The 18,736-nt window shown below is 28.4% G+C and overlaps 4 protein-coding genes across 11 annotated transcripts in view; 2 read left to right on the forward strand and 2 right to left on the reverse strand.

The window, feature by feature from the left end:
• Positions 1 to 2,530, reverse strand: part of LOC106784991 (transient receptor potential cation channel trpm) — a 14,464-nt gene extending 11,934 nt beyond the window's left edge. For 3 of the 7 annotated variants that reach the window (XM_014745068.1, XM_014745072.1, XM_014745067.1), the window contains exons 1-2: positions 404 to 508; positions 38 to 120 (exon numbers count right to left, since the gene is read on the reverse strand). In XM_014745068.1, the coding sequence (XP_014600554.1) occupies positions 38 to 120; positions 404 to 466 (146 nt within the window). In that variant the 5' untranslated portion in view covers positions 467 to 508. The other 4 variants (XM_014745074.1, XM_014745069.1, XM_014745071.1 and 1 more) reach the window with 3 other exon arrangements.
• Positions 2,531 to 2,676: 146 nt separating this feature from the next.
• Positions 2,677 to 4,557, reverse strand: LOC106784993 (polyglutamine-binding protein 1). The gene is made up of 6 exons (XM_014745076.1): positions 4,186 to 4,557; positions 3,941 to 4,050; positions 3,694 to 3,869; positions 3,422 to 3,602; positions 3,181 to 3,344; positions 2,677 to 3,095 (listed from the first exon to the last, which is right to left on the reverse strand). The coding sequence occupies exons 1-6, from the start codon at positions 4,253 to 4,255 to the stop codon at positions 2,903 to 2,905; spliced, it is 894 nt and encodes a 297-aa protein (XP_014600562.1). The 5' UTR covers positions 4,256 to 4,557; the 3' UTR covers positions 2,677 to 2,902.
• Positions 4,558 to 4,582: 25 nt separating this feature from the next.
• Positions 4,583 to 8,147, forward strand: LOC106784992 (elongation factor G, mitochondrial). The gene is made up of 9 exons (XM_014745075.1): positions 4,583 to 4,752; positions 4,832 to 4,990; positions 5,077 to 5,575; positions 5,661 to 5,925; positions 6,013 to 6,184; positions 6,258 to 6,548; positions 6,630 to 6,833; positions 7,252 to 7,563; positions 7,641 to 8,147. Exons 1-9 carry the CDS (start codon positions 4,678 to 4,680, stop codon positions 7,902 to 7,904), a joined length of 2,241 nt encoding a protein of 746 aa, XP_014600561.1. The 5' UTR covers positions 4,583 to 4,677; the 3' UTR covers positions 7,905 to 8,147.
• Positions 8,148 to 8,303: 156 nt separating this feature from the next.
• LOC106785008 (leucine-rich repeat and calponin homology domain-containing protein 1) overlaps positions 8,304 to 18,736 on the forward strand; it is a 56,938-nt gene continuing 46,505 nt past the window's right edge. The window contains exon 1 of one of the 2 annotated variants that reach the window (XM_014745102.1): positions 8,304 to 8,739. In XM_014745102.1, the coding sequence (XP_014600588.1) occupies positions 8,553 to 8,739 (187 nt within the window). In that variant the 5' untranslated portion in view covers positions 8,304 to 8,552. The remainder of the gene's footprint in view (positions 8,740 to 18,736) is intronic. The other variant, XM_014745103.1, reaches the window with a different exon arrangement.

The following is an 18,736-nucleotide window of genomic DNA, read 5'->3' on the forward strand; positions in this document are numbered from 1 at the left end:
ATGAATATAATAGAATAGAGAATGTATATATTCTTACCTATGTTCATCTTTAGCACTAGGAATAAACTTGGAACATTCTCTTTTTTGGAAAGCTGCTTCTATCCAACTGCGTTCGGTTGCCTGCAAAATAAAATACGAAGATATAATATAAACACGACTCGATTATTTAGACCTTAATATATAAATTTTTTTATTATAATATATATAAATATAGAATAAAATCAATAATTTTTTTATTCTCCTAGTCTTGAATAATTTATAACATGGCAATAGAGTACTTAGAGATAAAATACCTGAAGTAAATCCTTGTTTAACACAATATGAATGTAAAAAATAAATAAAAATAAAATAAAATGATAAAAAAAATTAAAAAAAAAAAACAAAAGAAAAATCCATATTATACCTTTGCCTTTTTTTTCTTGACTTTAGGAGTATTTGCACCGCAGATTACATTTCCAATTGCCATGATGATACATGGAAACGTAACTCTTGTGATCACTAAATCTAATCAGTCTATAAATTTGACAATACAAATCCAATTTATAAATAAATAATTAAAACATATGTAACATATTAAATCAATTGAAAAGTAATCGAAACAAAACAATCATACACATAAATTATCAAAACAAATAATAACAATGTAAAAGCAACGATTACAAAAAAGAGTATGAATGCGATAAGAAAAAAGAATAAATATCTTTTCTCAAAATTGCACATGCCATAAAGATAAGATAAATTAAAAGATAAGAATAATAGAGACTTTTGATGAAAGTACAATACTTCAGGAAAGATATTTTTTGCCATACGAATACGAATAAATAAATCTAACTATATTAATTTAATAACTATACATATATTTATAGTTATATATATATATATATAACTATATATGAAAGTATCCATTAATAGCTCTTACCATTCGATTAGATATATTCTTATCTATCAATCCTATGTGAACATAACGCTTTGAACATCCACGATAGATGTGGATATTTTCTCAAAGAAGTCATGAGAATCACATGATTTTATACTATGATATGGTACAATAATAATCAATCCACACTTCAATTCCAATTGATCAAAGACATGAAGGCTGGAAAAAAGAAAAACAAACCAACATCTTAAGTAATTATAAGTCAGAAGCATTATTCATTTACTATATAGTAACAGTAAAAATATATACAAAAAGTCTGAGATTTTTCTACAAGGCAAAGTATTCGGAGAGCTTTATATTATGTGCAGATATGTGGAGATATTATTTAAAGAACATTGTAAGTGGATGAAAGATATCCATACCATGGTGCATACTGGTACAAGAATGATTTACAATTTATGTTATAAATTTTAAATTAAGTTTTAAGTAACCTATTTTTTCCTTATTTTCCTGTATGGAATACATTGTTTTGACACTGTTTGATCGAAATTAAATATTACACAACAAAATGTAATTTTCCAAGAGAAATATTTCATGTTGTAAAATGAGTGAACGTGTATGTTTTTATTAACATTATTTTTTTTAATTGGCAAAGCAATGTTTAAAACATCAGATTTAAAATATAATAAATACGAACATATATTACGAATGATATCATCCAAATTTGAAATGAAACGGCGGGAAAAGAAGAACCTGTCATACCTGTTCGTCATGTGCCTTTAATGAGCTAACCTTTCCATATCGCATTAATTCACAAGATTTCACATGATTTGACACACATTTCTCTATATTTCTTTTTAGGGAAAAATCGAACTTATCGATTGGAACAAATTATTTATTTAAATTAAATCCTTGTAATTGCAAAAAAACGCATCAAATGTGTAAAGTATAATAAAAATGAAGATGCAAATGCACACACGTTTTGATCGAGTAGATAAGATTCTTCGCGTGAATCACGCGTGCATTTAAGGTATTAAGCAAATATTGAACATTATCGGATTTTTTTTTCTCTCTCTTTCTCGTTTATTTTACACTCGGAAAATTCCACTTTCGTCTATTCGGTTACTATTTTCGATTCGTTGCCTTGCGAATAAATTCAATTCACTTTATCCTACCAAACAATTAACACCAATCACCGACGTTTGTAGAAACGCTCACGATGCACCCTGATAATGTCCAAGTGCAAACAGCATTCACACACACACACACACACACACATATATATAATATATAAACTTTCTCTGGGTTCTCGGTTGATTTGTTCGGTTTTTTTTCTGTGCATTACCTCAACCAAAAACTTGATAAATTTATTTTTTTTTGTTACCTTTTTATCTTTAAATCTTATTCATCAGTCAAAATGAATTACCGTATTTTCTCTCTTTCTTTGAATTCTTCTTTTAAACACTATTTATATAATTTAATTCACACGAAAAAGCCTTTGAAATATTATCACATTGCAACCCTTTTATTGCGTGCAAAACTGCCCCCCTTTCGAATATCGAGCACGCTCCCCCGCATCGTTCTCGATAAACTAGGCCAAGATCACCTTTAACCTCTCCACGGTGTATTAATTCTATTGGCAATACTGCGAAATAATATTAAATACGGAAGAAATATTCTTGTTCTTTTATTTCCTTTTTAATCGATTACTTCCGGTTAGGAAGGAATTTTTTGTATTGATCATTTTTTTTCTTTTTCTTCTTATTTGTATATTTTATTTTTAATTAGAAATTCTAATATTTAAATAAGGTTATGTACTAGAATTTTTAATTCATTCAAGTTTTGTAATTGTAATTAAAATTACAACAATTTCTAATCATATAACATAATCATTTTCAACATTTTAAATAATATTTTTCTTTAAATTGAAATATTTAATATACATATATGATTTAAAAAATAATTTATTAGAATCGAATTCAACATCGAACATCAATGACAGTCCAGTAACATTTTCATATCTTTTTACTCTGGTTTTTCAGGAAATGATACTTTAGGTTTACCATTATTTTCAGATTCCGGTTTAGTTGCTCTATTTGATCTAAGAACAGCACCAGGACTTGGATACGGTCTCATTTGATAAAGTGGCCCTGATGCCGTAGTATCAGCACCTGTTTTAGCTTCATTATGTCTAGCTAACCCATCTGACCATTTTCCTCTATAGAATGTTTAAACAAAAATTATAATTTATTGTAAGGAATAAAAACACTATAAATGTATAAGAAAATACGTTTTTTTTATACCTTGGAATGTCGCTGTAAGATGCCGGATCCATAGGATCCAAAGTACGATCCTTTTTGTCTTTGTTTTCGGGTTTATCCAATCTTTGATGCCTTTTATTATCTGCACCTTTATATTTAACTCTAGTTTCTACTTTACGTTCTCTTTTTGGTTCAGTTTCGTCTATCTGTACATAGAATATATCCAGATATATAATACTGTGTAACATATTAAGATATAAAAGTAGAAACAACAACTATTTACTTCTGTAGGTTCTTGTTCACTTCCACTTTCATCGCTGGACAGATTATCATCTTGATCAGCTGCTTTGAGATGTAATTCTTCACGCAACTGAGATGCTGGTTGAGATATTTGACATTTAGGATGACCTGGTGGTAACCAAGCTACTAAATCCGATGACCAATCCCAATAATAATGCTGACCTCTATATTTTTATGTTAGCAAGATATAGCATAAATAAATCGTCTTTAATATATGTATTTGATATATGTTTAGAAAGATTGTAGTTTACTTACGATCCTGAGTCGTATACTGCTTTCCATGTTTCCGGTAAGGGATACTTCTGTATTAATCTCATTTGAAGTTTTAGGTATTTGTCTGATGGTTGGATTTGACCGAGTCCCCAAAACTCTTTACATTTTTTTGTACATTCATGATAAATATTATATTTATTAGGGCAGCCACTGTAACCCTGTAAAAAAAATATTGCTAATGATTTTATTATTAATAAACTTAAATTTTTCATTTTAATATCAAGCTTACCATAAATTTCTGTGAGATGTCAATTTCACTAATTTCATCCTTTGCATTATCATAATCCTCAGCAATTACTTCCTCGTGCACTCTCTTTTTTGTTTCTTTTTTTGCTGAATCTACAAATATAATAATAAAAAGATAATACAAATAAAAAATGAAGGAGAAGCTAAGAAAATTATATTTTTAATAATGAAATTTATATTTGACTATGAATATCAATTGTAAACAATTATTTTAAGTTAATATCATACCATGTTTTTCTGAACCTGATATAAGTCCACGTTTTGCGAGACGTGCAATCAAGGTAGCAGGTAATGGCATTGCGATTTTAAATATTACTTTTACACTTTTCTGTTAATAAATGTGTAAAATACAATTGTATCTAATGTTTAGGTTAATACCAATATTTGACAGAGTCGTAACAAAATTAATTGTCGCTGAATTAACAACATAAGAAATAAATGATTATAATTTCCGGTATAAGTAAATTGTTTAAATCACATTGAAAGATGCATTTTTACTTTTAATTATCACGTTTTTAATTACATATTATCGATGAAATACACGGTTGTTATGATCATAAATTAAAACAGATTAGTAGTTCCAAATATACTACTAGATGGCATTCTTTTCAATGTCGGTCCATGAGTCCTTTCATTCTATATTTATTTTATAATATTCCATAAATATTAATGAATAAAAAACTTAAAGTACAATTGTGTAAAAAAAATAATTAATAAATCATGACGATAATAGCAATATTTAGTCGACCTTTTAACTTAAATCGATTGTCACAATTAAACACGTGTATTTACAAGGTAAAAATTTTAACCTTACTATAATTGAATATAATAGATAAAATAATTAGATAAAATTTAATCGGTATTAAATTTACAGAAAAATGTTAGATTTTGGGCATCCCATGCAAAATTTGCTGAGCATAAACCTATTGAGAAAATTAGGAATATCGGAATATCTGCTCACATTGATTCCGGCAAAACAACATTAACAGAACGTATATTGTATTATACTGGACGCATAGAAGAAATGCATGAAGTAAGATATATAATTATTAAGTGTTATTTAATTTTTGATATTAATTAATATTTGATTCTATATTATGTTAAATTATTGTTACATAGGTAAAGGGTAGAGATAATGTCGGTGCTACAATGGATAGTATGGAATTAGAAAGACAAAGAGGCATAACAATTCAATCTGCAGCGACATATACATTATGGAAAGATCATAATATCAATATAATTGATACACCTGGGCATGTAGACTTTACCGTAGAAGTGGAAAGAGCTTTACGTGTTTTAGATGGCGCAGTATTGGTTTTATGTGCTGTAGGTGGTGTTCAGTCGCAAACTCTTACTGTTAATCGTCAAATGCATAGGTACAATGTACCTTGCTTGGCATTTATAAATAAATTAGACAGAATGGGTGCTAATCCGATAAGAGTATTGGAACAAATGAGAACTAAACTGAGACATAACACAGCTTTTATTCAATTACCTATTGGTTTAGAAAGTAATTGTAAGGGAATAATAGATTTAGTTTCTCAAAAGGCGTTATATTTCGAAGGCAATTATGGAGAAACTGTGAGGGAAGATGATATTCCAAAGGATATGAAAGTTGGTATGTAATAAACAATGTTTTTTTGAAGTTAATTAATTAATATTATTAATAAATATTAATAGAATTGTTTGTAATGAATTTACAGAAGTAGATGATAGAAGAGCAGAATTAATAGAACATTTGAGCAATGTCGATGACAATCTTGGTGAATTATTCTTAAATGAAATAAAACCAACAGAAAAAGATTTAAAGGATGCGATAAGAAGATCCTGTTTGAAAAGAAAATTTACACCTATTCTTGTTGGAACTGCTTTAAAAAATAAGGGAGTCCAGCCATTGTTAGATGCGGTTCTCGATTATTTACCTAATCCAGGAGAAGTTGAAAATTTGGCTTTTGATGAGAGTACTGGGTAACATTTATTTATACAGAGAAAAACTAAAACAAAATTAATAAATTATTTATAATAATTTATAACATATAACTTTTTTATTTGCAGGAATGAAAGTAAGAAAATTGTATTAAATCCGATGCGCTCCAATAAGTACCCCTTTGTTGGTTTAGTTTTTAAATTAGAAGTTGGAAAATTTGGTCAATTAACATATTTTCGATGTTACCAAGGAATGTTGAAAAAATCAGATATTATTTATAATAGCAGAACAAAGAAAAAGGTTTGCAGTATATGAAGTATTTTATGAAAATATATGTATACTTTGAATTATTAAGATTTAAATAAATTCTTAGGTACGTGTAGCCAAATTGGTTCGTCTTCATTCGAACCAAATGGAAGACGTTGATGTAATTTACGCTGGAGATATCTTTGCATTGTTTGGCGTCGATTGTGCATCTGGTGATTCTTTCACTATCAATCCAAAGTTACAATTATCTTTAGAATCAATTCATGTAGCTGACGCTGTTGTGTCTATGTCGATTCAAGTAAAAAATAACAAAGATCGTGAGAACTTTTCAAAGGGTATAGCAAGATTTACGAAGGAAGATCCGACATTCCACTTTCACTATGATACGGATAGTAAGGTAAATTATATAGCAAATATTAAGATTTTTCATTGATATGCATGTAGTATCAAGTGTAATAATATAAGAAAATATTTATAGGAAAATATAGTTTCTGGAATGGGTGAACTTCATTTAGAAATTTATTCTCAAAGATTAGAACGTGAATATAATTGTCCAGTTTTACTTGGAAAACCTAAAGTTGCGTTCCGTGAAACATTAAAAACGCCATATAACTTTGATTATCTTCATAAGAAACAATCAGGTGGACAAGGCCAATATGGGCGTGTTATTGGTATTTTGGAGGTAAAAAATATATAATAAATAATGTAATGTATGGTCTAGACGAATTAATCAGTTTTGTGAGTGAGACAGTGTTGTGTGTGAGGTACAATGGAAACGTACAGGTGATAAAAGTTTGAAAGAAAGAATAAGGGAATGATTGTATGTGTGTATTCTAGAAAATATCGAATGTGTAAGATAAAGAATGAGAAAGGAACAGATTAATTCTTGCAAGTGGTTGGGAGCGCGTAGAAAAAATCTAGAAAGATTGTATTACGAGCTTAATTTGAGTGATATATATTTATTTTTTTCATTATTCGGTAGTATTCGAGACTGTATTATTTGATAATTAACAAAACCAACCCTTGTCTCTCTTGCGTTCTTACGATAGTATATTTTTTATATCTGAAGATTATGATTTGAAAAAAAAATTATTTTTTAGCCATTGCCTCCTGAACAAAATACTGAACTCATATTTTCGGATGAAACCGTTGGAATGAATATTTCCAAGCAGTATATACCTGGTGTTGAAAAAGGTTTTAGAGCAATGTGTCAAAAAGGATATTTAAGTGGACATAAATTGGCTGGTTTGAAATTTAGATTGCTTGATGGTATGCAGCATTGCGTTGATTCTTCGGAATATTCTTTCAATCTAGCAGCTCAAGGAGCTATGAGAGATGCGTTTGAATCAGGTTTATGGTATATTATAGAACCCGTCATGTTAGTAGAAATAATAGCTCCCGAGGAGTTTCAGGTAAAATATATCCAATAATTAGAGATTTTAATCAAATTTTATTGATTTTAATTGCTTATATTATTTTCTTGGTTTAGGGTACAATAATAGGACATGTCAATAAAAAGCGAGGTGTTATAATAAACACGGACGTTAATGAAGGATGGTTTACTATTAATGCAGAAATAGCGCTCAACGATATGTTTGGTTACATCAAAGAATTACGAAGTTCTACCGAAGGCAAAGGTGAATTCAGTATGGAATATTCAAGATACAGTCCATGTACACCAGAAGTACAGCAAAAACTAGTTATGGAATATCAACAATCGTCAGAATTAGAAAGACATCAAAAACAAAATTAGATGATAAGAAATTACATTAGGATATAATAATTATTGAACGTGACACACATATATGTATATATTTTAATAAATATATAATATATACATATATATACACATACGATATAGTTTAATTATCACGAAATAAAAAAAACGGATTAATAACATAATTTATAAAACTGACCGACATTATTCGAAATATATCGATCATGGTATATGTACCATCATAGATATTATTGTAAAAATGTGATAGCATATGTTATGTAATTTGGAAAATAAATTCTACGAAGACAATGTGTGTGTGAAAACAATCGAAATATGTAATAGAAGAAAAGTAAAGTATTTGAAAAGAACCGCCGAATTCGTAGTAGCGACATCTTGAACTTAGTTCGAGTGGTTGGCGCTATAATCGAAAAGCGCGAACCGATACATAAATCGTATCTGGAATCAGTCGTGCAGTGGCAAGCAAGGAAGGAGGGTGAGTCGTGCGCGTTTCAATCTAACTCTCCTTTTTTTTCTCTTTCGTCGAGGACGTGTGCGTGTCCTTTGTCGTCTTTGTCGCGTAGTGGGGTGGTTAAATTGGGGAAGTCCTCTCACTCTGTTTCTTTTATTTTCTTCTTTTTCTCTATTGCAACTCGTGCTTTCGCGTGTGTGTCCAAAAAATGTAACATGGCGATGGTCGCGTCAAACATGAGCGGCCACATACAAAAGCAGCTCACCAGGAGCCTCGAACGGATCCTGGAGGAGGCTCATTTTAGTGGCGAGTTGAAGTTAAGCGGAAGGAAACTCAAGGATTTTCCGAAAGTCGGCAAACCTGGCGCTGTCAAATATAATCTGCAGGATACGGTGATAGCCGGTATGTGTTTAATCCTTTTCTTTTTTTGTTTTATCCCCATCTCTGTCCCTCTCTCACTCTCACTCTTTCACTCTTTCTTTTATTTTATAATTTATTTTTCTAATATAAAAATTGTTAGACAACTCAATCGGTCATCTTTCTTTCTAATTTCAAAATTGTAATTTATAAAATAAAAAGAACAAATGCTTCTCTTACCTGATGTTAGAAAAATTTTCATAATAATTCGTTGTATTTTACGTTCCAAAAATATGTATTTATACTTGAATAAATAAAAGATTAGATGCACAATCAAATAGAAAGGATGACCACCATCGATATTTTGTTTTGATCAAAAGGAAAATAATTGATTTTTTTATTCGAAAATGTGACGACGGATTGTACTGTCAGGATCGATGCAGTTTTGTTTATTCCTTACACACTCAGCATATTTATTTTATTTTACCAATTATAACATGCTATACAGATTGTCATATACACGTGTAGTAGAATTAACATTATTCTTTTTTATGATCTGCCGGCTAATCGAAAAAAAACCACCAATATCGTTTGTTCAGTTAATAATTAATTGTTTCTAAGATTAATCTTAATTTTATGATTAAATGTTTGATTTTTAATAAAATAGTTGACAATCATAAAATTGTTTGTCGTCTGTCTCGCGATTAATCGATTTTGTTATTCTTGAAAGTATGGTGGAGTAATCGACTTATGCATTTTTTAATAAAAAATCAGAAAATATATAAGAGAGAGAGAGAGAGAAAGAGAGAAAGAAGGAGACACATTTTTTGCTTCATATATGAACTGTTCATTTGTAACATTATTAAAAAATTAATAAAAAATTAATAAAATGAATTAAACAAATTAAATAAAGAAAAATTAAATAAAAATAATTATTATATATTTATATATAGAATTAAATAGAAAAATTGTTTTGGCTTTGGTAATACAATTTGAAAAAATATTCATAAAAATGTAATCAATTATGTTGATTTAATGGTTCATATATTTCAATATTTTTATTAATTCTTATTTTTATCCTCGATTATTTTCAAATTTATTTAACGGAATATTTTACAATGATCGGAATGTAAGATCACCAATGAACAACAAATTAGTATGATATATGTATATGTCAGAAATAAATACCGGAAAGCGTGAGTAGTCTCTCTGGAAAGAGTCAAACACACGAGTCTGTTTGTGTTTCGTTGAGAACACGTGCTATTATACGCGAGATGTATTATAGTTTTCTAGAAGAACGTAACACGTGCGAGTCTCTTATATGTATTATACAAAGTGTTCAATAATAATGATCTATCATTTTACTTTTTATTTGAACAGATTCCGTGAGAAAAATTCTTATTATTCTTTTTTTTTCTTTTTTTTTTTTTTTTTTTTCTAATGTAATATTTCTTAGGAAAATTGTTTATAATTTCATTGATTTATTTTGTTTCATTTTATTTTATGTTCATTGTCTTAATAATTTTTGTTTATTTAATCACATCGACTTCGAGTATTATGTCTTTGATTTAGCTTCAACTTTTAAAAATTGGTCGAATATTGAGAATTCCTGTGGGAATGCAAGAAGAGACTGCAAGTATATTTGTATATGAGTCACGCCCACGCACGCGATCACTTTGGCATGCTAGACTACCGTTTGCGTTCCTATCGAGTTGCTCTTGACTACTATCGATGTTATTTTCCAACGAGAGATTAATCAGGGTATTTTTCTTATAACGATACATTATCATCAAATACCGCCATAGATTGTATAAGGGAAAAAAAATGATAGAAAACTCCTTCCTGTATTTTTCCTTTAATCTGGAGGCTAATATTTATTATTAGAAAATGATCAATTTAAAAGCAACACAATTATGAGTCCTTTAATGAATGAAAAGTGTATTTCAGTCAATTTAATTCATGATTTTCTTATTTTATTCTATTTTTTTCTTAATCAATAATAATAGTAGATATATTTTAATAAATTACAAATTATAACATTGAGTATAAATATATCTAATTAATTAAATTCATACGGTGTGTGTTTTTTATCTTATACTTTTTTTCTTATTTTACAATCTTTTTTTTTTTACAAGCCCTCGTCTTGTGTCTGGTGTTTTTTTTATGGTAAATGCGGTATAATGGATGATATATTCGTCTTTTGATTATTATAATGATCGATTTTTTGATAACAATTCATTGATGTAGGTAATATAATAAAGTACGAAAAACTTTCTCGTGATTATCGATACGAGAAAGTTTGATTGTTCGTTGTACTTACAATTCGCGAACAGGTTTGAATGAAACGATCCGACGACGATCGTTTCTGGTCACGCTCGAAAAGGTCGGTACTCGTCTAGAATAGGATGTTTCACGCTCGAGTTACCTTAGATCCTTTAACATATGTCAATTTCGCGATCTTTCAAAGGAGAATCCGCTCGGTTTATCTTTGTACGAGATGCATTTAAATTACATTTGAATCGAGCCTTATAATCTCATCAAAATTTTATCTCGCGCGCTTAATCGTTCGAAGAATTTTCTTTTTATTATTATTGTTATTTTGCGAGTGTTATAATTTGTGATTTTATTATCTTTCTTTTTTTTTTTGATATTAATCGAGATCACTTTCGAATAAATTATGTGGATTTTAACGACAGGATTTTAATTAGATTAAAAAAAAAAAAAAAAATATTGGAAGAAAAAGTAAAAATAGTCGCGTGATTTTGATTGAAGTTATTTTGGGATAATTTTTTACGGGTTTCAACTGCAGGTTTGTTAATCAGCTTAGAAAAGGTAGAATAACAAGAAGGAAAGAAAGAAAAAAGAAAGAGAAACGGTATATTGAGCTGTATATATATATGATCGGTACGATGACCGTTGAGAAGAGTTTATGGCTTTACGTAATGCACGCAACTGCATCTTTGTATGTGTATATATAAATGGTAAAGTTTCTTACGTCAAGCATCTGACGATATCGTTTATATGATTGTCACTTAATTGCAAAATTATAGTCATTTCGGAGATACGTAAAATTTGATTATCGGTACTTTCCAAAGTATGAATTTTTTCATCATTTTTATTCCTTAGGGTTACATACATTCCTTTCCCAGTTTCATACCATAAACGTTGGAGAAATATGAACATACAAACTCGAGTAAATATCAGTACGATTTTCACTACTAATCTGATTTATTAACAATAATCTATAAAAAAGTAGAAAAATTAGATTATAAACATTTTCAAATAGAATAATTAATTTTTAAAATCACTTTACAATTAGGTATTTTTAGATTATTTAGGAATTTTTGTTTCACTCTCTGATTTACAAACACACACAAAAAGTATATAATTTAAATATTAAATATTTAATGTATTATACATCGATCATTCTAATGTACTTTATTAATATTTTCGATTGTTTAAAATAGAATACATTTTTTTAACGTTCCAGCTTGGTAAAGATTTTGATTTACAAATGTTCATCGAATAAAATAGATCGAAATTGTTTAATATTCGAAGTATGTTAATAGATATATAATATTTAAATAAATGTACAGTGTTAATATCTTTTTATTGATAGACTACATTTATATGACGTTCCGAAGAAAGAAATTCTATTTATTAAGAATATTATTTTAGTTATACACATGCGCAACCTTTTAAACGTCATATAAACAACAATTAACGAAAGAAATTTAATCGACTTTCTTAAGGGACAATGAAACAGTCTAACTGTGTACTTCGAAGGGGAAGGTAGTTCTTACTTGTACTCCGTGGTTTTTAACTACAATCTATATTTTTTTCGATTAATTAACAATCATTTAAAATACATCGAACATTCTAATGTACTTTATTAATATTTTCGATTGTTTAAACTAGAATACATTTTTTTTAACGTTCCAGCTTGGTAAAGATTTTGATTTACAAATGTTCATCGAATAAAATAAATTGAAATTGTTTTATCATTCGATATGTTTATTAATAGATATATAATATTTAAACATATAAACAAAAAAGAAGGATCTAGATGTTAATTAAATCATTAAAATTAACATAGTATAATCAAATTTGCATGATTATATACTACATTTTTTAATTACAATTTTTTATATCCTTATTTTTGTAATTTTTTTTAATTTTTTTTTTTAATTAAATGATAATTAGAATTGATTGCAAATAATACAAAGTATAATTCCACAAATAGATTCGAACAAACATGTCCAAGCTCTTTATCGCGTAAACGTAATTTCATAATTCATTCTACGATTGATTATCGTATGCAGAAAGTAAAATTCAAATGAAAAAAAGGAAGGAGAAATGAAACAAATAGACAAATAGTGTGAGTTGAAAGAAGGAGGGGTGATAATAACCGGTAGAAGAGGTCTGTGCTCCCAGGAACGAAGAAATGCCTACACAAAACGAGTCTCTCTTTCTCTCTCTTTTTCTTTTTCTCTATTTCTTTCTTTGCATCTATTTCCTCACGCCCACATTTCCTTCGAAGTCAGCAGTAGTCATAGGTAGGCTCGTTCAAAACGATCGTTACGATCTAAGAGTATAGTTAAGCGTAGATAGATAAAACGAGATGCATCTCGGTGCATAATAATTATCTTTATCATCGTTATTCACTTATAAAAATAAAATGAATAATTTAATTACAATTTGTTTTATTTTATAATATTATAAAATAAATATTTACAAATTATTTTAATATTGTTTCTCTCCTTTCTTTTTTTTTCAATATTTAATTTATACGTATATCAAAAAAAAAGTAATATTTAAATTTAAAAGAAATTAATATAGAAGTTAGAATTATATTATATGTCAGTAAAACATATTAATCAGAATTAATTGGTATTATTTTCATTTCTTTTATTAGATTATTTATGCTGCACACCACCCACCATCAGTTTTCCCTTTCTCTTGTTCTTTTTTTTATTTTAATTCACTTACTTTCTATCTCTTTTTTTTTTCTTTTTACTCTTTCGTTTCGTTTCTCATGTCAGTGTTGCTAATAATATCGGCACAATGACCCGCGTTTGTTGATACAAGGGAGTAGTAATAGACGTGAGAGAAGAAGCATAGTTAATTAGATCGGCAGAGTGTGAATTCTCGGGGAGGACGTTATCGACTCGCAGTGTTGAGTGTTATGCGAATCGGAGCATAAACTTTCGATAGGTCAAACTCCTTTTCCATCTCTCTCTTTCTCTCTCCCTCTCTCTCTCTCTTTCTCGGATAGTGTCAAGGGTCATGTAAAATATTTATATAAGAAAAATCAAATATATTACAAAAATTTGCACACATTTATTTATAATTAAATAAATATTTATATATTTTATATTTCTTACACATATAAAATATATGTGTGTGTGTGTGGTGCATATATAGAATAATATTAAATATTATTCAAATAATATATAATTATATATACTATGTATATATATATATAAAATCCTCAAATAATTTGAGAAGGTAGAAAGTAGGAATTTGATAGGATGGAATGGGTGTGGGGGGGTGGTAGATGGGATGGGGGCTACTTAAAGACGTAAGAGAGCGTTTCAAGTTTTGTCAGTTTGTCGATTACATGGAAAGTTCATCTCTTTCTATCTACATTTATCCGCATCTCTTTTTTCCTATTTTTTCTATATTTTTTTTTGTAGTGTCGAGTCGGCAGACGACGAACTTCAGCAAAGTATCGACCCGTCTTTCTCTCTGTCTCTCCTTTTTTATTTTTTATTTTTTACATCTTCTCTCGTTCTCCTCGTCGGAGAACGATAAAAACGACCGTGTTTCATTCATATGCAAAATCTTTCGGTCGCTTCACTCAACCATCACCACAACCACTCGTAAAGGAACACTTGCGTGCATTTTGTCGATCTTCTCGATTGTCAGATTCTTTTCTTCAAACATTATTTTAGTTTTTTAAACTTTACTTTTTCTTTTTTTTTTTTTTTTTATCAAATTCTTTTTCTTACATTAGTTTCTCACCCAGTCAACAGAAAAAGACTATTTCGTTTTACGTAAGAGACACAGTACAAGTGTATTATTAATTTTTTTTTTTTATAATTATTTTCATAAGTTTGACCAATATTACATTGGTATTATATTAAATTATAATGATTCCGATATTTATATACGTATTTTATATAAGTAAAAAAACAACAATTTATACTTACAATTAGTATAATTATTAAATTACATTGTAGCGTTGTTTAATATTACTTCCAGGTAAATCTAATCTGTTATAATTATTTTACATCAAAGTTAGAAGCAGATTATACGTTCGCTTAAATTACCTTTCAAATTTTCATTTAAGTTATCTCAACCCTTCTCAAAGTAGATACAAAAGAATCTAACAATTTTGTTTCACAAAAAAAAAAGAATCCTTCGACGAAGGACTAATATTCTTGATTTTTCAAAAATATATTTACATCTTCCTAAAAAAAGCCCATCCTCCCTTTACTTTTTTGTTCATTTATTGCTCGTTAATTATTATACTTTATATACGTATACATATTTATACACACACATGCACACATAATACCTGTCTCCAGGTGTTTAAATGACTTGTATAGAAGTTAAAAAATATTACGTAATATTATTTCATACACATTTGTTGTTAGATATTCTTATCGTATTTCATTTTCAAATGACAGATAAACAATGTTTTTCTTTCTATCTTTTTCTCTTTATCTTTATCTTTAAACATCTTCTTCACTCGGTAATTTTTTTTTTTTAGTTGGACGAGTTTATTAATCGTGTTGGTCGTTAGTCCTTATCATTAAAAGAGTATTTGTATAAGAAAGTGTGCGTGTGTATATGTACGTGAGATAAAAATAGAAAAATTTTCCTTTATTTCCGAGAAAATGAAACGCATTTCTTTATCCGTGCTATTTATCTTTTTTTTTTTTTTTTTTTTTTAATTCTCTGAGTATTTATACAAAGTCATAGTAAATGCACTATCTCTTGTGAGTCGTGCGTTAGTATAATATTTAATGAAATCATACGGGCGATTCAATTACGTCCTCTGCATTATGCCCCTCACACACACACACACACACACATTTCTCTATCACTTTGTATACAGGCTCTTTTCTAATAACGTAGATATAATTTCATGAATGATTTCAGTTCGTTGAAATAAAAACAAAAATGTTGACTGTGTTATATTGGGTTATGGTTAAGGAAGATTAAATGTAAATGGGGTTAAACCAAAAGGTTTTTAAATTTTATTCGTTCAATGTGATAGACAAAAATAAAAAATTAAATTTTTGTTCCTATTTTGTATTTAATATAAATTATTTTGTTCATTTGTGTAGAATTTATATGAGATTGTTAGTGGAATAAAAGAAAAATGATTTTGGAATAATACTTTTGACCGGGTATGTGTGTGTGTGTGTGTGTTTGTGTTTACGTAAATTTTCAATGCTTCGATTCTCAGCGTAACTGGCTTTTGGCAAATTAACGAACCGGTAATTGCATAGATAATGAAGAGAGTCCTTAATAAGAGACTATTTCTAGGTCACGTACATATTTATGCTTGTGTCTACAAGAAATGACCTAATTGATTAGTTTCCAACATTTATTCGATAAAATTATAATATGTGACATGGCTCATATAGAAGTCTATTTTTTTTTCAATGTTGTTTTTCCTTTATCTTAAATTGTCCTATTTTTCTTATAATACGTGGGTACGTTGAAATATTTTAAACCTAGCATAGGTTAAACCATTTTGTTTCTTTAACTAATACTTTTATTTAAAAAAAAAAAAGCAGAAAACAAATTAGAAGTTTATTCGTTGAGGTTTAAAAATTTTCAATCCGTCCTCGGTAAAAACATTTCGAAAGAAAAAAGTTAGAAAAAAAAGTAGATTTATTTTACAATTATATTTAGCTTTCTTTTCTTTTCTTTTTTTTTTTTTTTTTTTTTTTTTTTTTTTTTTTTAATATGTTATCAAGAGGAAGAAGTAGATTAGGTACGATGATAAAAATATCCCGGAAATGTTTGTGTGATGCAAGTTTTTATCGTAGAGTGTGGCCCATTACACGGTTAAACATTAAACTCGATTATTTTATCGATAGTGTGTCGACTATATATTTTTATATTATAATAATATACCATATTACCTGTTTGTAGAAGTAGAATATTTGTAATAGTTACACATTGACTCACTTTCATTATTGGTGTACGTCTTTCACAGAGATCGAGAGTTGTACTTTCTTTTTCTATGGGAAATCATGAATGAACTGTGTAAAACATAATTCCAGGAAGCTCTCAATGCAAAGAGTATATTACCCGTTGGCGGATATTTCTATTTACTCTCTTTTTTCTCTTTGTTTTTAACTTGTTCTCTCTTTCAGTGCATTCATCGATTCATTTTTATTCATCGATCCATTTTTATTCATCGAGGAGCAACGCACGCATCATTGACCTAGATTTTTACTTAATTGCTTGGTTATTTCTTCCTATACAAAATGAAGTAGTGTATTTTACATATTTTATAACAAATATATATTTTAGTCTATATTTTTTTATATTTAATATTTATGATCTCTATGCGTTATATAATTATTTATTTAAATATAAATTATTAGATTGACATCAATAAATCTATGCAATTTTTATCGTTTTATTTACGTAGAAAATATTAACGATATTTGTAATTATATATTTTTGTTCTTTTTTCTGTTATATTTTTTTAGGTCCATCTCAAATGGAACACGAGTATTTTTTTTTTGCAGATATTCATACATTTCGACCGGTTTTATCTGTCCTGTCTATCTCTTTCTCTCTTTCTTTCTGCTCTTAATAGCAGAGCACCTGTTAATACAATGGTCCCTTTCTTCTTTTTCTTTTTAAATGCTCGAGACCGCACCACGATAAAAAGCATACGTTTGCCGATGAATGGAACGAATAAAACCTTCAGGAACAACCCCCGCTTCTCTATTCCTCAGTCAGATGAAATGAAATTTGTTTTCATGAATCGTATAATATAAAAATTTATTTTCAACAACTATTAAATATATTTTTTTTTTTTTTTGAATATTCTTAATACTCATTACTTTTCAATTAATTTAAAATTATCACGAAGAAAGATGAACAATTTTAAGTAGTAATTTGTCAGAAATTCTTATTACAATTTAGATCCAATCGAATATTTTATATTTTACATATAAAATACTAAAAAGTTCAGAGAAACAATTATTTAATGTCTAACCCAATACAATACTCCATTGTATATATTATACTATAATATTGAAAATAATTATTTAAATATCCAATTCAATACAATACTATAATATTATTTATTTACATAATAAAATCATGATAATTCTATTTGAATCTAAATTATTTATTGGTCTCAATCTATTATATATAATTAGATATTAGTATACGTAAAACTAGAGAAAAACAAAAACAAAAGAGTTAGTATGTTAAATAACATTCAGTAGTTGACTCGATCGAATCCAAGCTTAGACGATGCTTGTCAATTCTCTCGGCACGTGATCGAACAAACTGACCTGGGGTTCCTTAATGAAGTTACGTCCCCTTTATTGTCGAACCTTGTAAGACGGGAGGGTGGAGGGTGGTAGGGAGGATGCTTGAGAGGGAGAAATGTGACGGTTCGTTCGATAATACTCACCCGGAAAGTGGTAAATGAACGTTAGAACTTTCCTATAGGTCGATGTACGGATAATACTCTCTTCTTCTTCTTCTTTCTTTTTCTCTTTTTCTTTCTCTCTCTTTCTCTTTCTTTCTTTGTCCGGTACAGAAAGGAATAATGGAAATCTACGAGCAATAGAAAAGGTCTTTAAAAGGTCCAGATCAAACGAGTGTCACATGCACGAACACGTGATGCTTCCTCCAAGTGAGTTCAATAAATAAATAAATAAATAAATAATAGGGTTTTTCACACAATCATTATTTCTTGCAAAAATAGAATGTTTGATATTTTTAATATTTACAAATTTTTTCTTTTATTTTATATTTATATCATATATATTAT

This window comes from Polistes canadensis, unplaced genomic scaffold, assembly GCF_001313835.1.
Source record: "Polistes canadensis isolate GaletaPanama2010 unplaced genomic scaffold, ASM131383v1 scaffold_43, whole genome shotgun sequence".
NCBI lineage: Eukaryota > Metazoa > Arthropoda > Insecta > Hymenoptera > Vespidae > Polistes > Polistes canadensis.